The 23,638-nt window shown below is 48.0% G+C and overlaps 1 protein-coding gene across 11 annotated transcripts in view; it reads right to left on the bottom strand.

The window, feature by feature from the left end:
• The window catches only part of LPIN1 (lipin 1), a 163,685-nt gene that overhangs the window by 79,396 nt on the left and 60,651 nt on the right, over nt 1-23,638 (bottom strand). Inside the window, exon 1 of one of the 11 annotated variants that reach the window (XM_074394149.1) lies at nt 9,198-9,220. The exons of 7 other annotated variants lie outside the window; for them this stretch is intronic. In XM_074394149.1, the coding sequence (XP_074250250.1) occupies nt 9,198-9,206 (9 nt within the window). In that variant the 5' untranslated portion in view covers nt 9,207-9,220. Of the gene's footprint in view, nt 1-3,828; nt 4,120-4,196; nt 4,281-6,497; nt 6,540-9,197; nt 9,221-23,638 lie in introns of those variants that run through there. 3 more of the 11 variants (XM_074394161.1, XM_074394155.1, XM_074394158.1) reach the window with 3 other exon arrangements.

Below are 23,638 nucleotides of genomic sequence, written 5' to 3'. Positions count from 1 at the left end.
CTCCACCTTCCATTAACTCTATGACCTCAGCCTCCCAAAGTGCTGGGATTACAGGCAGGTCACTAACCTCTCTGCACTGTGGTTTCGCATCTGTTTTATAAAAAGAGATTACATCAGCGGAGCCACCTCATAGGACTGTTGTGAGGTAGTAAAGTACTTTCCCAACACACATGCACCAAATAAAAACCAGGTGCTAATTCTGAGACCACGAACTGATCCCAGACAAAACCCGGTCTTTGAATAATGTCTCTTGCTGGAGAGGACTTTGTCTGTATCACCTATTTCAATGGTACTTTCCCAAAAAGACAGAGGCAAAGAACATTACTGGTTAAAATGAATACAGAACTATCTGAAGGCTATGCCTACATTCCACTAGGGTGGTAACACGTTCTCATTTGCCCAAAATCTGAGCCCAAAAAGTCCACCCCGAGGCTGGGTAGCATTCTGGCACTGTGCAGAGCCCAATGGCGGGACATCTGTAGCCAGACAGGCGTGTGGGCGTGTACCTTGCCTGGTGTGGGTTATCCTGCAAGCCTTGCTGCTCGTCTCCTGTCTTGTAAACCAAAGACCTACAGCCTAGTGAGACCCATGAACGCAGAGGACGGCTTTGCCGAAAAGTGAGTGTGTGTGGCCAAGCGGACAGAGGGCAAGGGGCGAGGAGCAAGGCCCCGGGGGTCCGCAAGGAGACAAATGGGGGTGTCGGGGTGGGGGGGTCTCCCATGCGGGGCCTGTGGTCAGCTTTGTGAGCCAATGCAAATCAGCTCACACTTAGGAGCAAACAGGACTCCCTACAGAGCAAAGTGCCCTTCTAATGACCTACAGGTTTTTCTGGAATGCCCCAGCAATCAGCATCAGCCAAAAATTCTAAGTTGTGAGAATCACAAAATTTGGTCAGTGGGTTGGGAAACCCATGGGCTGGTGTAGCCAGGACCACTAGTGTGAACAAGCTTCTGGCTTCTCTCCTGACGGAGCCCAATCCGTCTGGTTCCTCCCCACCTCTCAGCTGGGAGTGGCACTGGTACAACCTACCTAGCCTTCCTCAGCAAGCAGGCCTGTGGGGCAGATGCTGTGCTGAGATTTTAAGACTCCTGGGCTGCACACCTCATTGTGAAAAGTGTCAGCCTGGACCCGGACCCAGAGCTTTCCTCAGGCAGAAACTCACTACTCAACATATCCCTGTCTGCACAGACCCCACCCCAACCCCAGCTGCTAGGAGCTTGTTCGGTCAATGACAGGTGGGAAGATGGAGAGGGGAAACCAGTGGAAAAAGTGGAAGAGGAAGGGAGCCCACAGGAAGGGAGGTCAGGGCCCTTGCTCAGGACGCCAGCAGCCCCAGAGCCCAGTGTGGCCTGGGGGATGGTGGGGACAGAGTCCCTTCAGGAGCAGGTGCATCCTCTGATCAAGAAGCAGGGCCAGTGCGGGTGCGTACCCTCCGCACACAGGCATGGGCCTCTCTCCCTCCTGACCCTCACTCTCAGCTCAAAAAGCAAACATTTCAGAAACAGCCATCCCACAGGCACCTGGGCCTTTTCTAAATTAAGAACCTGTAATATCACTGAAGGGCTTGCTTGGGTTTTGTCCCAGCTCTTTTTTCTCCACACACCCCATTCTGGTTTTAAACGAGAGGGCTTATGATAGCATACATTAGGCCAGGGTTCAATAAAGTGTCAAAATTGTGACTTTGCCCTCCCCAGGGAACAAGCCCCAAAGCTGCTAGTGGATGATTCCAGGGTCTTCCTCCTCAGTACCCCTCAAAAGCTCCGAGTGCCTGTATCCCTCAACCACCCGCGTCGGCAAGCTTGCCCAAATCAATTAATCTCATTTAGGTACCTTTTAGACCTTGAACCCTGTACATAGAGGGTCGGGAAAGGCCAACCCGAAGACGGTTGGCAGGCAGGGGGAGGGAGCATCCCATAGGGATGATTTATAGAGCAGAGGCCAGCATTAGCCAGGACTGTCCCAACTCCACAAAGAGCCCCTCCTCGCTGGCACCCTGTGGTACCTTAAAATAATAACCACAACAATGATTCATAGACCCCATACTATGTCCCAGGGGCTCTTTTTAAAATCTCAGTTAATTTTTACAACAATCCTGGAAATGAGTATGATTATCCCTTCATTTTACAGATGAGAAAACTGAGGCTGAGGACTGAAATCTTCTGCCCAAGTTCTACATCTGTGAGCGGTCAGAATAACAACTGCGAAGCCCAGTGCTCAGCCACGGTGGTCTCAGGACCTTCTTCTGAAATATCTGTTCATCTCCTGACCTTCCTCTGCCCTCTGGTCCAGGGCCGTTCGTGCAGCTGACCCAGCAAAGAGCAGACGAGCAGGACCCACAAAATTCCTTCTGGCTGGGTCAGGCTGATCATCCCCACCTCATTCAGGGGAGACTCCTCCTCAGTCACTTCCAAGCCTCTCCCCAACCAGGATCCCTGTGGTCCCTCACCTGAACCCTCGGGTTCTCTCCCAGGCCTCCAGACTCAGCAGGTCCGCCCCACTCGTCCCCTGTGCTTTTCTAAAAGAAAAGAACTGCTGGCCAGGCACGGTGACTCACACCTGTAACCCCAGCACTTTGGGAGGCCATGTGGGCGGACGATAAGGTCAAGAGTTGGAGACCAGCCTGTCCAACATAGTGAAACCTTGTGTCTACTAAAAATACAAAAAAGTAGCCAGGCGTGGTGGTGGGCACCTGTATTCGCAGCTACTCGGAAATCGCTTGAATCCGGAAGGCAGAAGTTGGAGTGCACCGAGATCATGCCATTGCATTCCAGCCCATGCGACAATGTGAAACTCCATCTCAAAAAAAAAAAAAGCAAAAAAAAAAAAAAAAAAAAAAAACAGAAAGGAACTGCTGATAACTGGGACCTGGGTGGGTAAAAGAACTCTCTCAGGGTCCCACAGAGCTCAGGCAGAGCCCAGATCAGAGCCCAGACCTCCCGACGGAGTCCAGGGCTCTATCCAGGCCCAGCTCCCCAAGAGGATGTGGCCCCACATGCAAACAGAAACAAAAACCAAAACCACACAACCATGAGCAAAACACTCGATACCAAACGTTGGCAAACGTGAAGCGCTATCAAAATACAGAATCATAAATCCCAACTGTTCGATCTTTCAACAAGAATCTGGGAGCAAGAAAAGTGTTCATGTGTGGATATATTTATTTCTCAAATACTATGCATTCATCACCTGCTTAATTTCATTCATAAGACCCAAATTACCGAACAAAGGATAAACAATCTCACCATCACTACCTCTAGAGCAACACACCACAACACCCCCAATTAAAAGACTGTTACAAGCTCCGATTTCCCAAAACACTTCTATTCTGTGGGAAACTACTGGGTTTCAAAAACTCTCCAAATTAATACTGCCAGTTGTCTTAATTGGTTTCCTGCTTGCTGATCAAAAACAGGGTTGACACCTGCTTTCTCCAGCAACTACAGACCACACAAATAACCTACTCCAGCTCTAGGGCACTCAAGTTACTTCCAAAACGTTCCTTCTCATCCTCTATTTTCCTGGCCTTCCCCGTAATAAAATTATGTGCAGGAGCAGCTGATGGAGCTCACTAGGCCTAGCACCCACTAGGCTGAAAGAAAGGTGCAGAGGCCCTGCAGGGGAGAGCTGTAATATGAGAACTGGGATTCCAACCTAGGCTCAGCCTGCCCTGCCGCCCGGCAGCTGTGTGACCTTGGGCACGGAGGTCAACCTCCCTGAGCCTCAGTTTCCTCAACTGCAGCGCTGGACTCCTAACTCCGGGGGAAAGAAAGACCCTCATCCCAATCCCCGGCGCAAAGCAGAGGCTGATCGCGCAGAGACAGGACGCACCACGTTAGCCGGCTGGAGCTGGTCCCCGCGGTACTAGGTCTGCGCGGCAGCACCCCCGGAGGCCCCCAGCCGCTCGAGACCAGCCGGGCCAGACCCACGCCGGACCTCGGGGCGCGCAGGGAAGGCCTGGCCCCAGGGATGCTCGCGAGGCCCTCCCGGCCTCCCGGGCCTGTTTCCCCGCCTCCCTACCCGAACCACTTCCCGTAGAGGGCCGCGGGGACGTAGCCCGGACGTCGGTCCTCGGGCCCCCGGGGACGAACCCCCGCCTAGACACGCGCCTCCAGCGGCCCCGAGCCGCGTCCTGCCCCGCCTAACCCGAGGCTGCGGCCCTGCTACGCAGCGGGAGGCGGGAAGCGGCTGCTACTCACCGAGCTGCGCCGCGCGTGGCCGCCTTTGTATGCAAACACCCAGCCCGCCGCCCGCTGTCAGCGCTACTTGCCTTGGGGCGCGGGGCAGGGGCGGGGCAAGACGACGGGGGCGGGGCCGGGGCGGGGCCGGCGGGGCGGTGAGAGGGGGACTCTGGAGGCGCCGACTGGAGGCTGCTTTCGGGGCCGCCGGCCGGCTCTGGCAGCTCACCCCTGGCAGCCTACTTTAGCGTTCCTGCAGGTGGGGCCCCTTAGGCCACCTTTCTGATGTTCCTTTCCCGAGCCAAACTCGTGAGTGTCTTCAACACTCCGGATTGACCTTTGCTGAAACCTGGGGCAGGGGGGAAGGAGGTGTATATGGTAAGGGCAGTCAGGTAAATGACCAGGTAAACCTCCTAGGGCCTGGCCAAGATCCCGTCGGTCCTGTGGGTCCTGCTCATCACCAGCGACGGGACCTGAGCCCGTCCTTGACCTTTCTGACCCTCGGCCTTCGTTTCTTTCACCATACAGGCGCAGCCGCGTTGACCGATCACCATCTCTTCTAAGCTTCTCCACGCTGGGCCACCTCAACCTGATGGTGGCAGCATCCACTCCTGCCTCCGCCAAGCGGAGCTCCAGCTGCGGAAGGGTGGCTCTACACAGGGGAGGGACAGGCAGCTTCCTGCACTTCTCCAGCTGGGAGGCAGGCAGGGGACAGATAATGAGCCACATAACGTCCGGTGATGAAATGATGTCCATCAATCAGAGGGTGTCACATTTGAACTGAAACTCTAAATGACAAGAAACACCTATGTCTACAAAGATGGGAGAGGAGCCAGGGCTTTCTGGAGAGCAGAAGCGGCAGGTGCAAAGGTCCTGGGGCTGGCGCTGTGGGCTGGAGGGGAGGCAGGGGCCAAATATTTAGGTCCTGTAGGCCAAGGCAAGGAATTTAGGTATTATTTAGATATTATTCCAAAACCAATTAATTTTGGGACAGGGTCTCACTCTGTCACCCAGGCTACAGTGCAGTGGCACAATCTCCGTTCACTGCAGCCTCCACCTTCTGCCCTCAGGCAATCCTCCTGCTTCAGCCTCTCAAGTAGCTGGGACCACAGGTGCATGCCACCAAGACCGGCTAATTTTTTTAATTATTTGTAGAGACCCGGTCTCCCTATGTTGGCCAGGCTGGTCTCGAACTACTGGGCTCAAGCAGTCTTCCCACCTTGGCTTCCCAAAGTGCCGAAATTAAAGGCGTGAACCACCACGTCTGATCCAAAAAGAATTTTAAACCTGACAATTATATGAGTTTACTTCTTTAAAAAGTCACTCCTCCACTCCATGGAAAATGGACTGCAGGAGTGGAAGCCAGCAGACAGATGGCGCTGCAGGGAACGGGGAGGGGGCAGAGACGACGGCTCAGATCGCAGGGGCTGCTCAGCGAGAAGTTAAAAGACTTCAGAGAGATTTGGAGGAAAAACCCACAGGCTTGCTGATGAATGGAGCGGGTGAGGCCTGTGATGCGATAATCAAAGTCCAGTCTCCGTGTGGAGCTTGAACGGCTGCTCTGCAGAGTTGCAGAGCGCCAGGGAGCAGGCCAGCCTGGAAACAGCATCGAATGCGGCAGCTCAGTGAATTGAACAAGCCGGCCAGCTCGGGATAGACGATAGACGTTTGGGGGCAGCTGCTTGGAGAGCTTTGTCCAGGGACGCAGCTCCCGTCCATGTGGCCAAGTGTGGACGCGCTCCAGCTGGGCTTGGGGAAGCTCCCATCTAGGCAGCCCGTCCAGGAAAGCAGGCAACCCCCTCCCATGCTGACATTGCAGAGGCGGGGGCTACACAAAGAGAATCTTGCAGTTTGTAGGTGAGATACCTCCACAAGGGTTTTCTCAGAGACCAGAGTTTCAAGTGCATCACAGCTGCCCACAGATTCCTGAGGTTGCAAGCCCCCGGCAGGAAGCCCTCCTGCACCCACCCCTCCCACCTCCAGGGAGGACCTGGCCTGGGAAGCAAGTCTGCCCTATATGGAAAGGCTTTCCAGGAAGCCAGTCCAACTTCAGGCCACCTAATTTGGTTTTTGTGTAAAATAATTCCATTATTCCAATGTGAAGATGGGAGATCTGAAAATACAGGAAAATTCAACTCAAAGCCCTCATTCTGAAAATGATGAGCTTGGGGGCTGAGCAGGGCTAGAGTCAGCTCTGATGAGCAGCATCTGGCTGGATTCAGAGCAAATTAGGTCCCACTGCTGCCCAGCTTGCCACCTCAGGGAAGGCTGGGGGTCAGGGGAGCCTTTTTTACAAACAAGCAATGAGAAGGAAACACTCACCAGATCCGTGTGTTCCCAGGCTATAAACGAAATGACTTTCCAAAGCCCTGGTGCTTTTGATCCTGCGCTGGCTGGAGTCCCCCTGGGAGGGCCCTTGGCTGTGCTGTCAGCAACCAGGCCTGACCTAGCAGTGACTCAGCCTGGAGAGCTGAGGCGATCCCCCTGGCCAATCCCAGGACCTAGCCCCACTCGGAAGAGAGGGAACTCCAGGGATGAGTAAGCTTGCTCCAGCTGGCTAGAGGAGGAAGGAGGGGCTGAGTCATGCCTTAGCAAAGCAGCACAGGCATCCTGATTCTAGAGGCTCAGTTTCACAATCTGGGAAATGGGCTGCAGGTACACATGACACAGATCTGCTTTGAGGATGAAAAAGGCATCAGGAGAAGCTGCTGTCATGGTTGTGGGTTGGAAGATTTTTCAATTCTAAAACTCTGTAAGTTGAGGAGTTGCCGTTCCCAGAAGGATCTGTTCACTGCTGAGCCCAGCCAGTGGCAGCAACTGTTGTATCCCAGGAACTCTGAAGCTGTCCAGATCCACCACCTGCACAGTTTAAGGGCTCTGCTGTCTGGCCCAGAATACCTGGGGCAAGGTAGGCAGGAAGAGCGAGCATCCCTCAGCACCCCTGCCCTGCCAGCTGCTGTAGGAAGGAACTGTTGGCTGATCCCCCAGGACTGTGAGAATGGTTAGCACTCTAACTGCCCTGGATCCCAAAGAGAGGACAATGAATTCTTCCCCCAGAGGTGCGGCCTTTTATCCCTGGCACCAGTGCCTGGGGCTCCGGGGAAGGGAGGGCATCTCCTCGGGGTCTAGGGCCACTCCTTGGTTGGGGTACCTTTATGAGGTGACTTTGTCCTGGGCACTCTCTCAAGAACCAGGTGGGAACCAGGTGGGAACCAGGTGGGAACCAAGGGACACCTGGTGTCACTTCACCACCTTGGAGGGCAGGAAACAGGCCTGGGAATCCACCCACGGTGGAGTGGAGCCCCTGGGTGCCACAGCTGGCTGAGCAAGGCCAGTTTCATGGGGAAGAGCAGGTGTAAAAGGCCCTGGGTTCCACAGGGAGAGGAGGACAGTGATCCTCGGAGAGCGAGCATCTGGAACCAAAGCACAGAAGGATTTGACAGTCACCTGGGGCTGTCCAGAGGCCCACTCCACAGTTAGGGCGGGGCTCCTAGATTAGAGTGGAGGCATAGGAAGTGGCAGGGTGGTAAAGGCTGACAGCTGGCCACAGATAGGCCTCTTGGAGGCCCTAGGCTAAGCACTGGGGGCTCCAAAGGGGAGCAGACCAGACACAGTGTCCATCTTTAGGGAGTACACAGTCTGGGGTTGTGATGGTGTAAAAACTGTCACCGTGCTCCAGGCCGCTGTGAACTGAAAGGTCGTGTGTGCACTGAAGCAGGATTTGACCTGCCTGGTCCCCAAGCAAGAGGATTCACCTGACCTCGGTGGCCTGAGCAGGCACCAACCTAGACAAATCTAGGCCAGGTGTCGAGGAGCAGAATGAACCACGGGCCAGCCACCAGCACGCGCACAGCAGTCAGGCACACACGGGTGCTTGAAAAAAGCCCGGGGCTGGCCACTTGTGGGCGGAGGAGTTCACAGCAAGCCCCATGCCTGTCTCCCCCTGATGAAGCAAGAGAGTCTGGAACACCCTTTCTCCTCTGGTCAGATTAGAAACAATTCATAATGAGCGTGGCTAGGACAGAGAACAGCAGAGAGGCAGGAAAAAAGAAAGAGACCAAGGTGCGAGGAGGGGCAGAGAAAAAGACTTCACCATGACCAGCGACCGGGGAGAGAACTCCATTACTTAGAAACAGTGGCGGTGAGGCTGAGTCGCGTGGACCATCACAGTGCGCTCTAATTCCAGGAGGAACCAGAAGACCCCACATGTCATCATGAATCAGTCCTCTGAGTCGCCATGACCTTGCTAAACAAGTGTGGGTTTGTTACAACCATAAGCAGCACATCTCAAGTCTCACATTCCCCAGTGCTAAGGAAACAGCTACACAGACAGGAGGCTAAGGAGAGCCAGAGGCAGAAAACCCTTAAGTCTCCCCTTTCCTTAGATAGGAAAACTGAGGCCAGAGAGACAAACAGTGCTAAGTGTGTCTAAACATAGAAAAGGTATAGTAAAAATACCGTATTCGAATCTTACAGGAGCAGCTTCGTATACGCAGTCTGTGGTTAACCAGAACACTGTTATGCGACACATAACTGTAGATCTTCTCATGAGCAATACGCAACCTGGTCAGATGCACGAACTCTAGGGTTCAAAACCGAACAGGCTCAAATTCAAGTCTAGCTCAGCCACGTGGCTGAGTGCTGTCTGAGCCTCAGCATCCTCCACTGTTAAAAAGAGGTAACTATCCCCGCCTCAGCAGCTTTTGGGGGGAAATTAAATTGAATCACTTTACCAGTTTCAGCTCTTACCACTCAGCATTTGCATGGCATTATCACTGATGAATGAACTCAGGGGTTCGAGACCAGCCTGGGCAACATCCTTGCCCAGCTAATTTTTGTATTTTTTGTATAGAGACAGGATTTCGCCATGTTGCCCAGGCTGGTCTGGAACTCCTGAGCTCCAGTGGCATCTTTTGGAACCAATTTCCACAGTTTATTTCCTTGCAGTTGCCAAACAATATTATTTGTCCCAGGGTCATGACACCTTAGCGGATAACAGAACTACCAAACAGCAGTGCTTACTATGCTCATGGATGAGGTTTCTAGCTGTCTTCTATTAAGCAGGTGGCCTTGAATTCGGGCAGCTCACACTTCAGAGTTACCTGTGGACACATGACATCATTCACAAAATATTCTTTTTCTCCCCAGTGTCTCTCAAGAATGAAAATGACCAGGCCATTCTCACATTCTACAGAGGTTCACCCAGCAACTTAGGGGCACAGCTGGGGCAGGACTCCCAGGCTCTTGGTCAGTCCCTCCTACGGGGATGCTAAGCCTCAGGGCTGACATCTCTTAGTTCTGCCTTCCAGGAGAATTTCACAGGGGCTCCCACTTGCACTGCTGTGAAGGCTGTCCGGCTCCTTGTCAGGCCTGTCTCCTCCTTGGCTTGAGGGAGATCTCTTGTGAATAAGGAAACTGGATACAGTATCTCTGAGTGCTCTGGGAAGAATTTTATGAGACATGCTTGAGAAAAGGCATGACTTTATGCCTCGGCTAAGCAAGCTGTTGGACACGGCTTGGTATTTATGGCTACATGGTTCCTTGTTCAGACCCACATCCTCTGATTAGCAGTCACAGATCTTCTGGGCTTTCACTTGCTTATTTCTGTTTAGTGTCATCTCTGGGAAGATGGCTTCAAATTTTTTATCCCAAAATTTAACCCTGTATCAACTGACAAGAAGATACTTCTTTCTCTTTTTCTCTTTCTTTCCTTCCTTCCTTCCCCTCCCCTCCTTCCTTCCCCTCCCTTCCTCCCTCCCTCCCTCCCTCCCTTCCTCCCTTCCCCTTCCTCCCTCCCTTTCTTCCTTTCCCTTCCTCCCTCCCTCCCTCCCTCCCTCCCTCCCTCCCTTCCTCCCTTCCTCCCTTCCTCCCTTCCTTTCCTTCCTTCCTTCTCCTCCCCTCCTTCCTTCCCCTCCCTTCCTCCCTCCCTCCCTCCCTTCCTCCCTCACTTCCTCCCTCCCTCCCTCCCTTCCTCCCTCCCTCCCTCCCTTCCTCCCTCCCTCCCTCCCTCCCTTCCTCCCTTCCTCCCTCCCTTCCTTCTTCTTTCTTTCTCTCTCTCTCTCTCTCTTTCTTATAGGATCTTGCTCTGTCACCCAGGCTGGAGTGCAGTGGGTCACTCTTGGCTCGCTGCAGCCTCCACCTATCAGGTTCATGTGACCCTCCCCGAGAAGCTGGAATTACAGATAAGCGCCACCATGCCCAGCTAATGTTTGTGTTTTGTATTTTTTTTTTTTTTTATAGAGACGGTGTTTTGTCATGTTGCCCAGGCTGGTCTGGAACTCCTGAGCTCAAGTGATATGCCCGCCTCGACCTCCCAAAGTGCTGGGATTATAAGTGTGAGCCACAGCACCTGGCCAAAAACAAGAATTTTCTATGGCTGCATGAACCAAGGCAGTCCCCAGCGGTAGTGTGTACCTGCGGGAAATGTTACCTCGTACAGAAAGCCTTTCCCTTCCCAAGTCACCCCTTCATGAACTTTGCAGCTGTATTGTGAGAACTACACACATCTAGGATTGTTGAAGATGAACAAATGACTCTCCTCCTTGCTAATATTGCTTGCTTAGAAATCCATTTTTTTCTGATACTAATATAGCCACTCCAGCGTTCTTTTGATTAGTGTTAGCATCACATATGTATCTCTTTCCATTCTGTTTACTTTGACCTGTCTTTATGTTTAAAGTGACTTTCTCATTGACCCCATATAGTTGGGTATTCTTTTTTTAACCAATCTGACAATTCCAGAAGTTGTAATGGAAGGGTGTGATGGTTAACTTTTGGTGTCAACTTGACTGGGTTAAGGGATGCCCAGATAGCTGGCACAGCATTGTCTCTGGGGGTGTCTGTGAGTGTTTCTGGTAGAGGTTGGCATTTGGACCAGTGAACTGGGTGAGGAAGGAAGACGCATCCTCACCCATGTGGGCTGGACTGCATCCAATCAGTTGAGTTCCTCGATAGAACAAACGGGTCGAGCAAAGGCGAATTCACTCCCTCTTCTGAAGCTGGGACACCCTTCTTCTCCTGCGTGTGGACATCAGCACCCCAGGCTCTCCAACAACTGGACTCCAGGACCTGGCTGGTAGCCCCTCAGGTTCTCAGGTCTTTGCACTCAGACTGAGCTATGTCACCCGCTTCTCTGGTTTTCTAGCTTTCGGACAGCAAATCACAGGACTTCTCAGCCTCCATCATCATGTAAGCCACTTTCCAAACTAAATCCCCTCTCAGTTATCTGTATCTATATCTTCCTTATTTGGTTCTGTTTCTCTGGAGAACCCTGAAACAAAGGGTTTACACTGCATGCTATTCACAATAGGTTCTGCAAGCAGTAACACCCTCATCTAATTCTATCATGAATGTCAGTTCTGGATTTGTTTATACTGATTGATTGTTCTCTGGACCTTCCTTACAAGGCCAGTATTTTTGTTTGGACATGGGACATTGTCAATTTCATACTGTCGGTGACTAGATTTTATTATATTCCTTTAAACAGTGTTCTGCTTTGTTCTGAGATGCGGTAAAGTTACTTAAGATTAGTTTCATCTTTCTGAGTCTTGATGTTCAACATTGTTACGGCGGATCCAGAGCAGCCTCTGTTCTGGGACTAATTTGTCACCTCTGCGAGGCAGTTCTCTTCTGCTCTTTCTCCTCTATATCCTGAATTTTAGGGGGTGTCTTCCAAGTCCGGCTGGCAGAAACAAAGTTTTTTTTGTTGAATGAAATTGACGTCAAAATGTAGCAGCTTGAAATAACAAGTATTTATTCCCTGCAGTTTCTTGTGTCAGGAATCCAGGAGCAGCCGTCTGGTGGCTGTGACTCAGGCTGTCTAGTGAGGTCACAGTCAAGGTGATGGCTGGAGTGGAGCCCTCTGAGTGGGGCCAGAGGATCAGCCTCCAGGGAGGTAACTCCCATGGCTATAGGCGGGGGGGCCCTGTTTCCTTCCTCAGGGACCTGTCAGGAGGCTGATCGAGCAATACAACTTCTGGCTTCCCCAGAGTGGCTAACCCAAGAGAGGGCAAGGCAGGAGCCACCAGGCTTTCTACACCCTAGTCTCTGAAGTCACAAACCATCACTGTCACTTTCACCACATTCTGTCCTGTAGAAGCACATTAGTAAGCCCAGCCCACATGCAAGGGAGGGAGGAGCAGGTGCCTCTTTCTGAAAAGAAGAGTATCAGACAATTTAGGGATATATTTCTAAGCTGCTCCCATAAACACAAAACACCCCCGATCTCCAAAAATTCCTGGAGATCGTTCTGCCTGCACTCTCCTCCCTTGGTGGTTGCCTCACATTCACGTGTAGACCAGTACTCAGCTGATGCCTGAGAGGCGTTCCTTGCAGATCTCTGAACCACTCTCTGGGGCTTCTTCTTCTGCAGGTCTCTGCCCTGCAAATTCGAGCTGCCTTGGCCTCCCTGAAACCCACACTCCATCTCCTGAGCTGGGCAGGCCCGTGGGCTCCTTTTGGGCTCTCTCTTCATACGCTGCTGGGCTGGACCCCTGTGAGGCTGCTCTTATCGGCTTTCCCTGTCCTGTTCTGCCTATTGTCCAGTGTCCACTAACTGTTATTTCAGACATTTGTTCAGCTTTCTGGCTCTTTTTAAGACAGGAGGGTACGTCTCCTCCTCTTATTCCATCAGGACCAGAAGTGGAACTTCCCAGCAGCAGCACTGGCTCCTGAAAATTAGTCAGCGGCCGTGCAGCAGAGGGGAAACTCACACCCTCACATTTTCTTCTCTCTCTCTCTTTTTTTTTTAATACTTTAACTCTGGGATACATGTGCAGAATGTACAAGTTTGTTTCATAGATATACACGTGTCATGGTGGCTTGCTGTACTCATCACCCCATCATCTACATTAGGTATTTCTCCTAACGCTATCCCTCCCCTAGCCTCCCATCCCCCAGTAGACCCCAGTGTATGATGTTCCCCTCCCTGTGTCCATGTGTTCTCATTGTTCAACTCCCACTCATGAGTGAGAACATGTGGTGTTTGGTTTTCTGTTCCTATGTTAGTTTGCTGAGAATGATGGTTTCCAGCTTCATCCATGTCCCTGCAAAGGACATGAACTCATCCTTTTTTATGGCTGCATAGTATTCCATGATGTATATGTGCCACATTTTCTTTATCCAGTTCATCATTGATGGGCACTTGGGTTGGTTCGAAGTCTTTGCTATTGTGAACAGTGCTGCAATGAACATACGTGTGCATGTCTCTTTACAGTAGAATGATTATAATCCTTGGGTATATACCCAGTAATGGGATTGCTGGGTCAAATGGTATTTCTGGTTCTAGATCCACACTGTCTTCCACAACGGCTGAACTAATTTACACTCCCACCAACAGTGTAAAAGCATTCCTATTTCTCAACAACCTCTCTGGCATCTGTTGTTTCCTGACTTTTTAATGATCACCGTTCTTACTGGGCTGAGGTGGTATCTCATTGTGGTTTTGACTTGCATTTTTCTAATGACCAGTAATGATGAGCTTGTTTTATATGTTTGTTGGCCACATAAATGCCTTCTTTTGAGAAGCGTCTGTTCATATTCTTTTCCCATTTTTTGATGGGGTTGTTTGTATTTTTCTTGTACATTTGTTTAAGTTCCTTATAGATTCTGAATATTAGCCCTTTGTCAGATGGAAAGATTGCAAAATTTTCTCCCATTTCTATAGGTTGCCTGTTCACTATGCTGACAGTTTCTTGTGCTGTGCAGAAGCTCTTTAGTTTAATGAGGTCCCATTTGTCAATTTTGGCTTCTTTTGTCATTGCTTTAGTCATGAAGTCTTTGCCCATGCCTATGCCCTGAATGGTATTGCCTAGGTTTTCTTCTAGGGTTTTTATGGTTTTAGGTCTTATGTTTAAGTCTTTAATCCATCTTAATTGTTGTATAAGGTACGAGGAAGGGATCCAGTTTTAGCTTTCTGCATATGTCTAGCCAGTTTACCCAGTACCATTTATTAAACAGGGAATCCTTTCCCCATTGCTTGTTTTTGTGAAATTTGTCAAAGATCAGATGGTTGTAGATGTCACACCATCATTTCTAATCCAACATTACCTCGTTCTCTCCTCCTGGTCCACTTCCCTATAAAGGTAATGTCCTTTGGCATATACTTCTATTAGCACATCTGCGTTTAGCACTCCAGGCTTTGTCCTTCTTCCCAGCTTTTCCCAGCCTTGTAGTCCACAGTGTTCTCCTTTGCCACTCCCAGAGATGATATTCAAACCATTAGACATGCCCTGAGCATGAGCTAATCAGAGCAGACACCAGCCACACAGAGCAGGGACATGCTGGCTTATGGAGAGGGCTGCAAAGGGAAGAGCGTAAACCTAAGAGATGAGATGGCAGGAATGAGGCCACTTAGGGGACTGGGGACAGTGACTGCAATGGGTACTTCTAAATTTCTAAGATTTCAATCATTGGCAAGGCCATATCGGTGTATACCAGATGAATCTACCATAGAAGAAAACACTCTTGGGATTGCTTTTTAGCTTCCACTGAGAAATGCATCTGCTGTGGACTAAATCTCTGTTTCCTCCAAAATTCATCTGTTGAAGCCCTAGTCCCCAGCGTAACGGTGTTAGGAAGTGGAGCCTTTGGGAGGTGATTAGGTTTAGATGAGCTCATGAAGGCAGGTTCCCCATGATAGGATTTGTGCCCTTATGAGAAGAGGAGGAGCCCAGAGCTCACTCTCATGTCATATTAGGACAGTGGGCAAAGGCAGCTGTCTGCAAACCAAGGAAAGTGGGCATCACCAGAACCCAGCCATGCTGGCACCCCATGGTGAAGAGCGACACCCAGGCTTCTCAGATCAGCTTCCCCTTTGATTATCATGCTGCATTTCAATAGAAGAAAAGGTTGACCAACGGGTGCCTCCAGTTTTACCTTCCTGTGGGTGACAGGCTAGGCCTTGGGGAAACTCTCAAGAAGGCACTATTTTTACTTAAAACAAGATCAAACCCGAAACTTTTTCACATGTGAGTCCTAAAACCGTAAACCGGAACCCTTTCATATGTGACTCCTGAAACTGTAAACCAAAACCTTTTCACATGTGAGTCCTAAAACTGTGAACCTAAGATTCTTCCAAGTGTAACATCTAAAATATGTCTATATAAAGGCAGAACCTTCCTTTGTTAGAGGAGCTGGGTTTTTGACAAATTAATGCCTGGTCTCTGGGCGGAATAAACTCCTCCCTCCGAATAAACTCCTCCCTCCTTTAGTTGGTGTTTGAATAAACTCCTCCCTCCTCTACTCGGTGTTTGAGAGATCCATTTTCCAAGGCCGCTCCTGCTACAATGGCAGACATCCAGCTCCAGAACCATAAGGTGTAAATTTCTGTGGTTTAAGCCACCCAGTCTATGATACTAGTTCTAGCAGCCTGACCTAGGACAGCATTCTAAAGAGACCTGAGAAGAAGCTCACATCCTAAAGGGCATCAAAATGGTTTCAAATCCCCAAAGTCAGCCTGGACTGAAGGTACCCAATGCTCAATTCTTCCCCAGGCTGCCTCAACACAGAGCTCACCAACCAGCCATAGATACCGGAACCCCAATGAGGAAGGAGACCCAGGCATCTAGGATCACCTCCCCCTTGACTTCCACCCTGCATTTCAGTAGAAGAAAAGCCTGGCCAACTGGCACCTCCTGAATCACCTTCCTGTAAATAGCAGGCTTGGTATTGGGGAAACTCCCAGAAGACACTGCTTTCACTTAAACAAGATCAAACCCCTACCCTCCTCCTCCATCCAGAAACCAGAAACCTTTCACATGTTATTCCTGAAACTGTAAACCCAAGACCCTTTCATATGTGATTTCTAAGGCCGTAAACCTAAGATCCTTTCAAGTGTAATATCTAGAGTGTAAGCCTATATAAAGGCAGAGCTTCTCTTTGTTAGGGGAGCTGGGTCATTGAGACAAATTATCGCTTGGCTCCGTAACAGTAATAACAAACATCTTCCTTCCCAGTTCAGTGTTTGAGAGGTCCGTTTTTCTGTGGCCGCTCCTGCTACACCAAAGCTAAGCTGTCAGCCAGTGTCCGACCTCAGTGAGGGAAGCTGACTTCCAAATAAAATCAGGTTTCTGCAAAGAAGACACGGTGCAGCCTATTACAGCACTAGGACATCTGAGCCAGCCCCCACCCAGGGTAATAGCTCAGCCCCTAGATACCTCAGCAGATAGACCTTTGAACCCAGTTAAGATAAAATTTCCAGTGCTAAGTGATATAACCATTTATCAGCTCTAAAGAATGATTAGGAAAGCAGAAAGAGACTGAATTTGCTAACAAATCTTATCATTTCATGGGGAGAATATACATGCTATTTGCCTGTAACCATTCACTTTGGCTTGTGCCTGTTGCCTAGAGCCTAGTACAACCCCTTTCACTGTTGACCTAGAACCTGGAGTTGGTGAGGAGAGTAACTACACTCTGAGGACTTCATTCATCTCACATTCCCGTATTCCACAGTGCCCAGTGTATGCCAGACCCACAGAAAGGTCTCAGAAGACTTGATGAAGGACTGGTGAGTTGGTTGGCTGAGCTAAGTTAGCACAGGAAAGGGATAAGACACTTAGGAGGGTTATTGTCTATCTCCTAGATTCAAATGTTCCTGTGTACTTAGGAAAGTGAAATTGAATTTTCTCTTAACCGAAAGCATAACATTAATAAAATATATAATAAAACCACATACGTCTGAAAGGAGCATCAAAGATGTAAGAGGAACATGGTCCCCTTCCGAGGGTGCCATGGGAACACTTTCTAAATAACCTTCTGGTCTCTGCATCCCTTGTTCCTTCTGTCTCAGTTGTAGCTCAGCGTTCCTTTCTAATGCAAGGGTAAATACAAATACAAAAAGTTTCTTGAATTCTCTCTCATGCAATAAGGGAAAGAGACTGCCTTCCTCCCCCTTCTCTAAGAGCATTTACTGTAGGACACGTGACATTGTAAATTCTTTCTCCAGTCCAGGCACGGTGGCTCATGCCTGTAATCCCAGCACTTTGGGAGGCAGAGGCGGATGGATCACCTGAGGTCAGGAGTTCAAGACCGGCCTGGCCAATATGGAGAAAGCCTGTCTCTATTTAAAAAAAAAAAAAAAATCTTTCTCTGTCCCTTTGAGATGTTGTAAATCTTCTGAAAAGCTAAATAAGCCTGTGGCCACCTGTAAGACCCAGGAGTGTTTCCTAAGATACCTGGAGGTCACCTCTTTGAAATGTAAACATCAGGGAAGACAGCATCCCATCTTCTAATTTGCATGGCGAGCACCTGTTTGGCAGGGGACTTGCTCCAAGTTGCAAAACGATCTCCTGTCTAGATGCTTTTTTTTTTTTCCTCTTGAGTAAAAGCAATTAGCTAATGCAGATTTATCAGGTGAATTCAAGATGAACTGAAAGGACACAGGGTGCCATCAAGTCTCTTACTTGAGGACTAGTTATGGTTTACTGTCAGGACATGTATGCAACGGGTTGTAGTTGCTTGGCTATAAAGGGTGAGTTTCTCTCTGTCACATTATTATTACGATCATTCACCCCTCATCCTATGTGTCCTGAAAGGGTGTAAGTGAGGACATGAGAAGGAATGGTGGTCATTGGTTAAAATCCCTCATGCTCTAACAGTAGCTTTGAAATGTCACATGGCAATGTGAATAAATGAAGGTCTCTAAAAATATAAAATGGTCTCTTTCAATTCACGGCCAAATGCACAATACCCTTTCCTGTGGAGAATCATCAAGTGAGGTACAGGAAGTGACATCAGAAGAATTGGCTTTGTATCCCAGCCCTGCCCCTTACTAGCTGTGTGACTTTGTCAAGACATTTAACTGCATTGAATTTCAATTTGACTGTGTCTTTTACAAGATCTCTTGGATTCCTTTCATTGTTACTTTCCATATAGTAAAACCTGGGTGCTCACACTGCTCTGTAGGGAGTGCCAAACAGCCTGTGGGCCTCCAGTCTTTGGAAAGAAAGCACAGGAGCTGGGTGCGGTGGCTCATGCCTGTAATCCCAGCACTTTGGGAGGCCAAGATGGAAGAATTGCTTGAGGTCAGGAGTTCAAGACCAGCCTTGGCAACATGGCAAAACCCTGTTTCTACTAAAAATAAAAAAATTATCCGTGCGTGGTGGTGCACACCTGTAACCCCAGCTACTTCAGAGGCTAAAGCAGGAGAATCTTCTGAACCCAGGAGGCAGAAGTTGCTGTGAGCTGAGATCGTGCTACTGTACTCTCAGCTCACTGCAACCTCTGCTTCCTGGGTTCAAAACTAAGACCTTGTCTCAAAAAAAAAAAAAAAAAGAAAAATAAAAAAAAAAGAAGAAGGAAGGAGAGATGGAAGGAAGAAGGGAAGGAAGGAAGGAAGGAAGGAATAGAGTCATGCAACTGGACAATTATGTGTGTATGGGACAATACTAATGCATGATTGTGCAGGCCAACTAGTGATGGGGGTGTGTGTGTGTGTGTGTGTGTGTGTGTCCCCATACACTTTCATATTACCACACTAAAACCAGATTCATATATGAGCTGTTAAAACATTCCTGGGAACATAGCAAGATAGAAAAACCTAACTCTCATAATTCTGCTTGGGAATAACACTCTATCTAGTTTCAAAAGGAATACTTGGATCAGCTGCAGGGGGAAACGAGTAGAAACCGTAGGATGCATGCTCAAATTACATCAAGTGGTTGCTAAACCCACAGAAGGTGGGGTGCATTTTGCTGAGTGGAGAATAAACATTTCTGGGAGTGGGAATGGATTTGTTAAGGTAGAAGAGCCAGGTAGTGACCCCAGCAACTCTCCCGCCACCGGTCTTTTCCCCCATGACCTTCCTTCCAAATACATGTAGAAATATTGGTCCAAGGGGGCTCACAAGTTTTGGGTTGGCCCCCATACACACACACACACACACACACACACACACACACACACACACATACACACACAGAGAGAGAGAGAGAGAGAGAGAGAGAGAGAGAGAGAGAAATGGACACTTGTAATTCTGGTTATTGTCTTTGGAACAGTCCATCAGGAAATGCAAGCTCTACACAAGAACACAGACCAATTCTTGTTCTTTTTAAACTAGGAAGTATCTCTCTAGTTATCAGTGATAAGGCATTTCGCCTCACTATAATGTGGCACAAGACACATGCATCTTGGACACCAACCAGCAGGATTTTATTATGACATTGCCATTTATCAGGTGGTCCCTTGCCTGACAGCAACTTACAAAAAGAGCTTACATTTATTAATTGAATATTGCTATGGAATAGGCATTTCCAACCCCTTTGTAGACATTATCTAATCATTTTGATCCTACAGCAACTTCATTAGGTAAGTACTATTATTATTTCTACATACTGATGAGGAAATACATGTCACATAGAAAACAACGACAGCTGGGAATAAAGCCTGGGCCTGTCAGTCCCTGACTTCAAGGATGTCATAATCTAGACTAGATAGCTCTGAACCAGAAGTCCAGAGTGTCCACAGGTGGAAAGCAGAAGCATGAACTTGGATGTGGAAAAGTTACATCTTAATTTCACTAACTTCTAGCTGAAATGTAGTATTTCTTTCCGTTATAAATACAGGTAACAAACGGCAACAGTATTAATGCTACACACGACCGCCACCTCCAACAACAACAAAATCAAGATATGTTCACACCACAACAAAGTTACTGCACATATCGCAAGATATTACATAACTCATCATTATTTTAAAATTGTGATTTTCAATTGCAACAAAAACCAAAATTGACAAATGGGATCTAATTAAAGAGCTTCCTCACAGCAAAAGAAACTAGTATGAGAGTGAATAGGCAGCCTACAGAGTGGGAGAAAATTTTTGCAATCTATCCATCTGACAAAGGACTAATATCCAGAATCTACAAAAAACTTAAACAAATTTACCAGAAAAAAAAAAAACACCATCAAAAATTGGGCAAAGGATATGAACAGACAAAAATATCAAAACACATTTATGCAGCCAGCAAACATATGAAGAAAAAACCTCATCATCACTGGTCACTGAGAAATGCAAATCAAAACCACAAGGAGACACCATCTCTCGCCACTCAGAATGGCGATTATTAAGAAGTCAGGAAACAACAGATGCTGGTGAGGAGAAATAGGAACACTTTTACACTGTAGGTGGGAGTGTAAACTAGTTCAACCATTGTGGAAGACAGTGTAGTGATTCCTCAAGTACCTACAACCAGAAATACAATTTGATCCAGCAATCCCATTACTGGGTATATACCCAAAGTATTATAAACCATTCTACTGTAAAGACACACACACATGTACATTTATTGCAGGAGTATTTACAGTAGCAAAGACTTGGAGAACCAACCCAAATGCCCATCAATGTTAGACTGAGGCACATATATACCATGGAATACTATGCAGCGTATCCTTTGCAGGGACATGGATAAAGCTGGAAGCCATCATTCCCAGCAAACTAACACAGAAACAGAAAACCAAACATTGTATGTTCTCATTCATAAGTGGGAGTTAAACAATTAGAACACATGGAGGCCAGGTGCGGTGGCTCAAGCCTGTAATCCCAGCACTTTGGGAGGCCGAGGCGGGTGGATCACGAGGTCAAGAGATCAAGACCATCCTGATAAACATGGTGAAACCCCATCCCTACTAAAAATACAAAAAATTAGTTGGGCATGGTGGCGTGTGCCTGTAATCCCAGCTACTCAGGAGGCTGAGGCAGGAGAATTGCCTGAACCAAGGAGGCGGAGGTTGCGGTGAGCCGAGATCGCGCCATTGCACTCCAGCCTGGGTAACAAGAGCGAAACTCCATCTCAAAAAAAAAAAGAACACATTAGAACAAATACTTAATGCATGTGGGGTTTAAAACCTACATGATGGGTTGATGGGTGCAGCAAACCACCATGGCACATGTATACCTATGTAAAAAATCCTGCACATTCTGCATATGTATCCCTGAACTTAAAGTAAAATACATATTTTTTAAATTGTGCTTGTTCTTTTTTTTTTTTTTTTCTTTATAAAAACGGAGTTTCTCCATGTTGGTCAGGCTAGTCTTGAACTCCCAACCTCAGGTGATCCGCCCGCCTTGGCCTCCAAAGTGTTTGGATTACGGGCATGAGCCATCATGCCCAGCCTAATTGTGCTTGTTATTAAACCTGCTTCAGGGGCAAAAACACTTAGGAAGTCAGCCCTCTGAGAACCAAGGGCAGGGTGCCTGCCTACCACTGAAGCTTAATCGGAACAGCAGAGACTTTCTGCCCCTCCCCACCCCACATCTTCAAGCTGACTAGAACAGGAGCAGCAGAACAGAAGAGAGTGACATGCAGAAAGACGCTCTCCAAGGTATAGTGCAGAGGGTGGGACCAAAGCTGATGTAAAGTAGGTGTTTCTGCTGGGCAGGCTCGGTGGCTCATGCCTGTGATCCCAGCACTTTGGGAGGCTGAGGTGGGAAGATCATGAGGTCAGGAGTTTGAGACCAGCCTGATCAACAAGGTGAAACCCTATCTCTACTAAAAATTCAAAAAAAATTAGCTGGGGCTGGTGGCATGCACCTGTAATCCCAGCTACTCAGGAAGCTGAGGCAGGAGAATCACTTGAACCCAGAAGGCAGAGGTTGCAGTGAGCTGAGATCACGACACTGCACTCCAGCCTGTAAAAAAAAATAAAAAATAAAAAAATAAAGCAAGCAGGTGTTCCTCTGACAAACCAAACTGCACCCTAATACATAAGTTACTTCCACAGGAATTAGAAGGTTGTGCTGCACAGCGGGCAGCCATAGCAACAACGAACTTCATACCTAGCCCAACTTCCACCTAGAGTAACTCAAAGGCCTCCCAGAAAAAAAAAAAGCAGAAAACAGCACCATTTCCAGAAGGAAGACAAAAACGATCTTCATTTCCACAGTTCTACACAAGATGTCCAGCTTTCAAGAGAAAATTATAAAGCAAAGAAAAAGGCAAGAACACACTTCCAGGAGACAGAGCAATACTAACCAGACTCAGATATGACACAGATGTTGGAACTCTCTGACATGGACTTTTAAAATAAAACCTATGCTTAATGTGCTGCTGTCTCTAATTGCGTGAGTATACAACGCCCTGGAGGAGATGAGGTGTGCAACAGGCAAGAGTCAGATGAAAACCTTCACTGGAGATATGGGAACTGGAAGCACCAAGTCCAAATGTCAGAAATGAAAACGTCCTAACAAAGGTGGGCAATGGCCTCAGCGGGCTCCTCACAAGACTCAACGCAGGGACGAAAGAACCACTGAAGCTGGAGAGAGGTAACAGAAATCACCCAAATTGAAACACAGAGGAGAAAGAGCAAGAGCAAAAAAAGAAACCGAACAGGAACGAGGCATCTAAGAGCTGTGGGTTGGTATCAACATACGTGAAATGAAATCTTAGGAGGAGAAGACAAAGAGAGAAAGAGTAGGGCAGAATAAATATTTAAATAAGTAATAGCCTTGAATTTTCTAAAATTCATGGCAGACACCAAACTATAGGTCCAGGAAGCCCAGAGAACACCAAGCAACCAAGTCGGTTAAATGTCAGCACACATGCACACACGCATGCGCGCACACACAGAGGTATTTTCTATTTGAAATTAAAATAAAATGAAAATAAAATTTTATACTTGAAATTAAAATGAGAAGATAAAAGCAAAAAGACTATCTCAAAGGCAGCCATGGAAAAGGCAAATTATATAGCGGAATAAGGTGAGAATTACAGCAGGGTGCTCATCAGAAACCACGTAAGAGAGCCAGAGAGCAAATACTGCAGGCTTTGCAGGGCACATGGTCTCTGTGGCATCGGTTCTACTCGCCAATTGTAGTGCAAAAGCGGCCATGGATAAGGCAGAACCAAACGGGCATAACTTTGCTCCAGTAGAACTTGATTTACAACACAGGTGGCAGACCAGATATGGCCCATATGTCATTGTTCACCAATCCCACGTCTAAAGCAAAAATAACAGCAATGCTCTGTATGTTAATTGCATATGTGGAAATAAAAGCAGACAGGATTGGAGGAAAGACTTCAGTATATATGATTATAAGGTCTTTCCCCTTTACGTAAAGTGCTATAATGTTATTTTTAAGATAAATTATAACTTTTTTCCACTTTTTAAAATTTTACTTGAAGTTATAAGATACATGTGCAGAATGCTATGTATCTCAGATATGTATAGGTAAACATATGCCATGGCGGTCTGCTACACCTATCAACCTGCCATCTAGGTTTTAAGCCCTCGTGCATTAGGTATTTGTCCTAACGCTCTCCCTCCCCTTTCCCCCCAGCTCCTGACAGGTCCCGGTATGTGATGTTCCCCTCCCTGTGTCCATGTGTTCTCATTGTTCAATCAGGACATAGGCATGGGCAAAGACTTGATGACTAAAATACCAAAAGCAATTGCAACAAAAACCAAAGTTGACAAATGGAATCTAATCAAACTAAAGAGGTACACAGCAAAATAAACTAGCATCAG

Source organism: Saimiri boliviensis, chromosome 1 (genome assembly GCF_048565385.1).
Source record: "Saimiri boliviensis isolate mSaiBol1 chromosome 1, mSaiBol1.pri, whole genome shotgun sequence".
Lineage (NCBI taxonomy): Eukaryota > Metazoa > Chordata > Mammalia > Primates > Cebidae > Saimiri > Saimiri boliviensis.
Note: the sequence above shows the minus strand (reverse complement) of the source record. Positions and strands in the feature narration are given on the sequence as shown.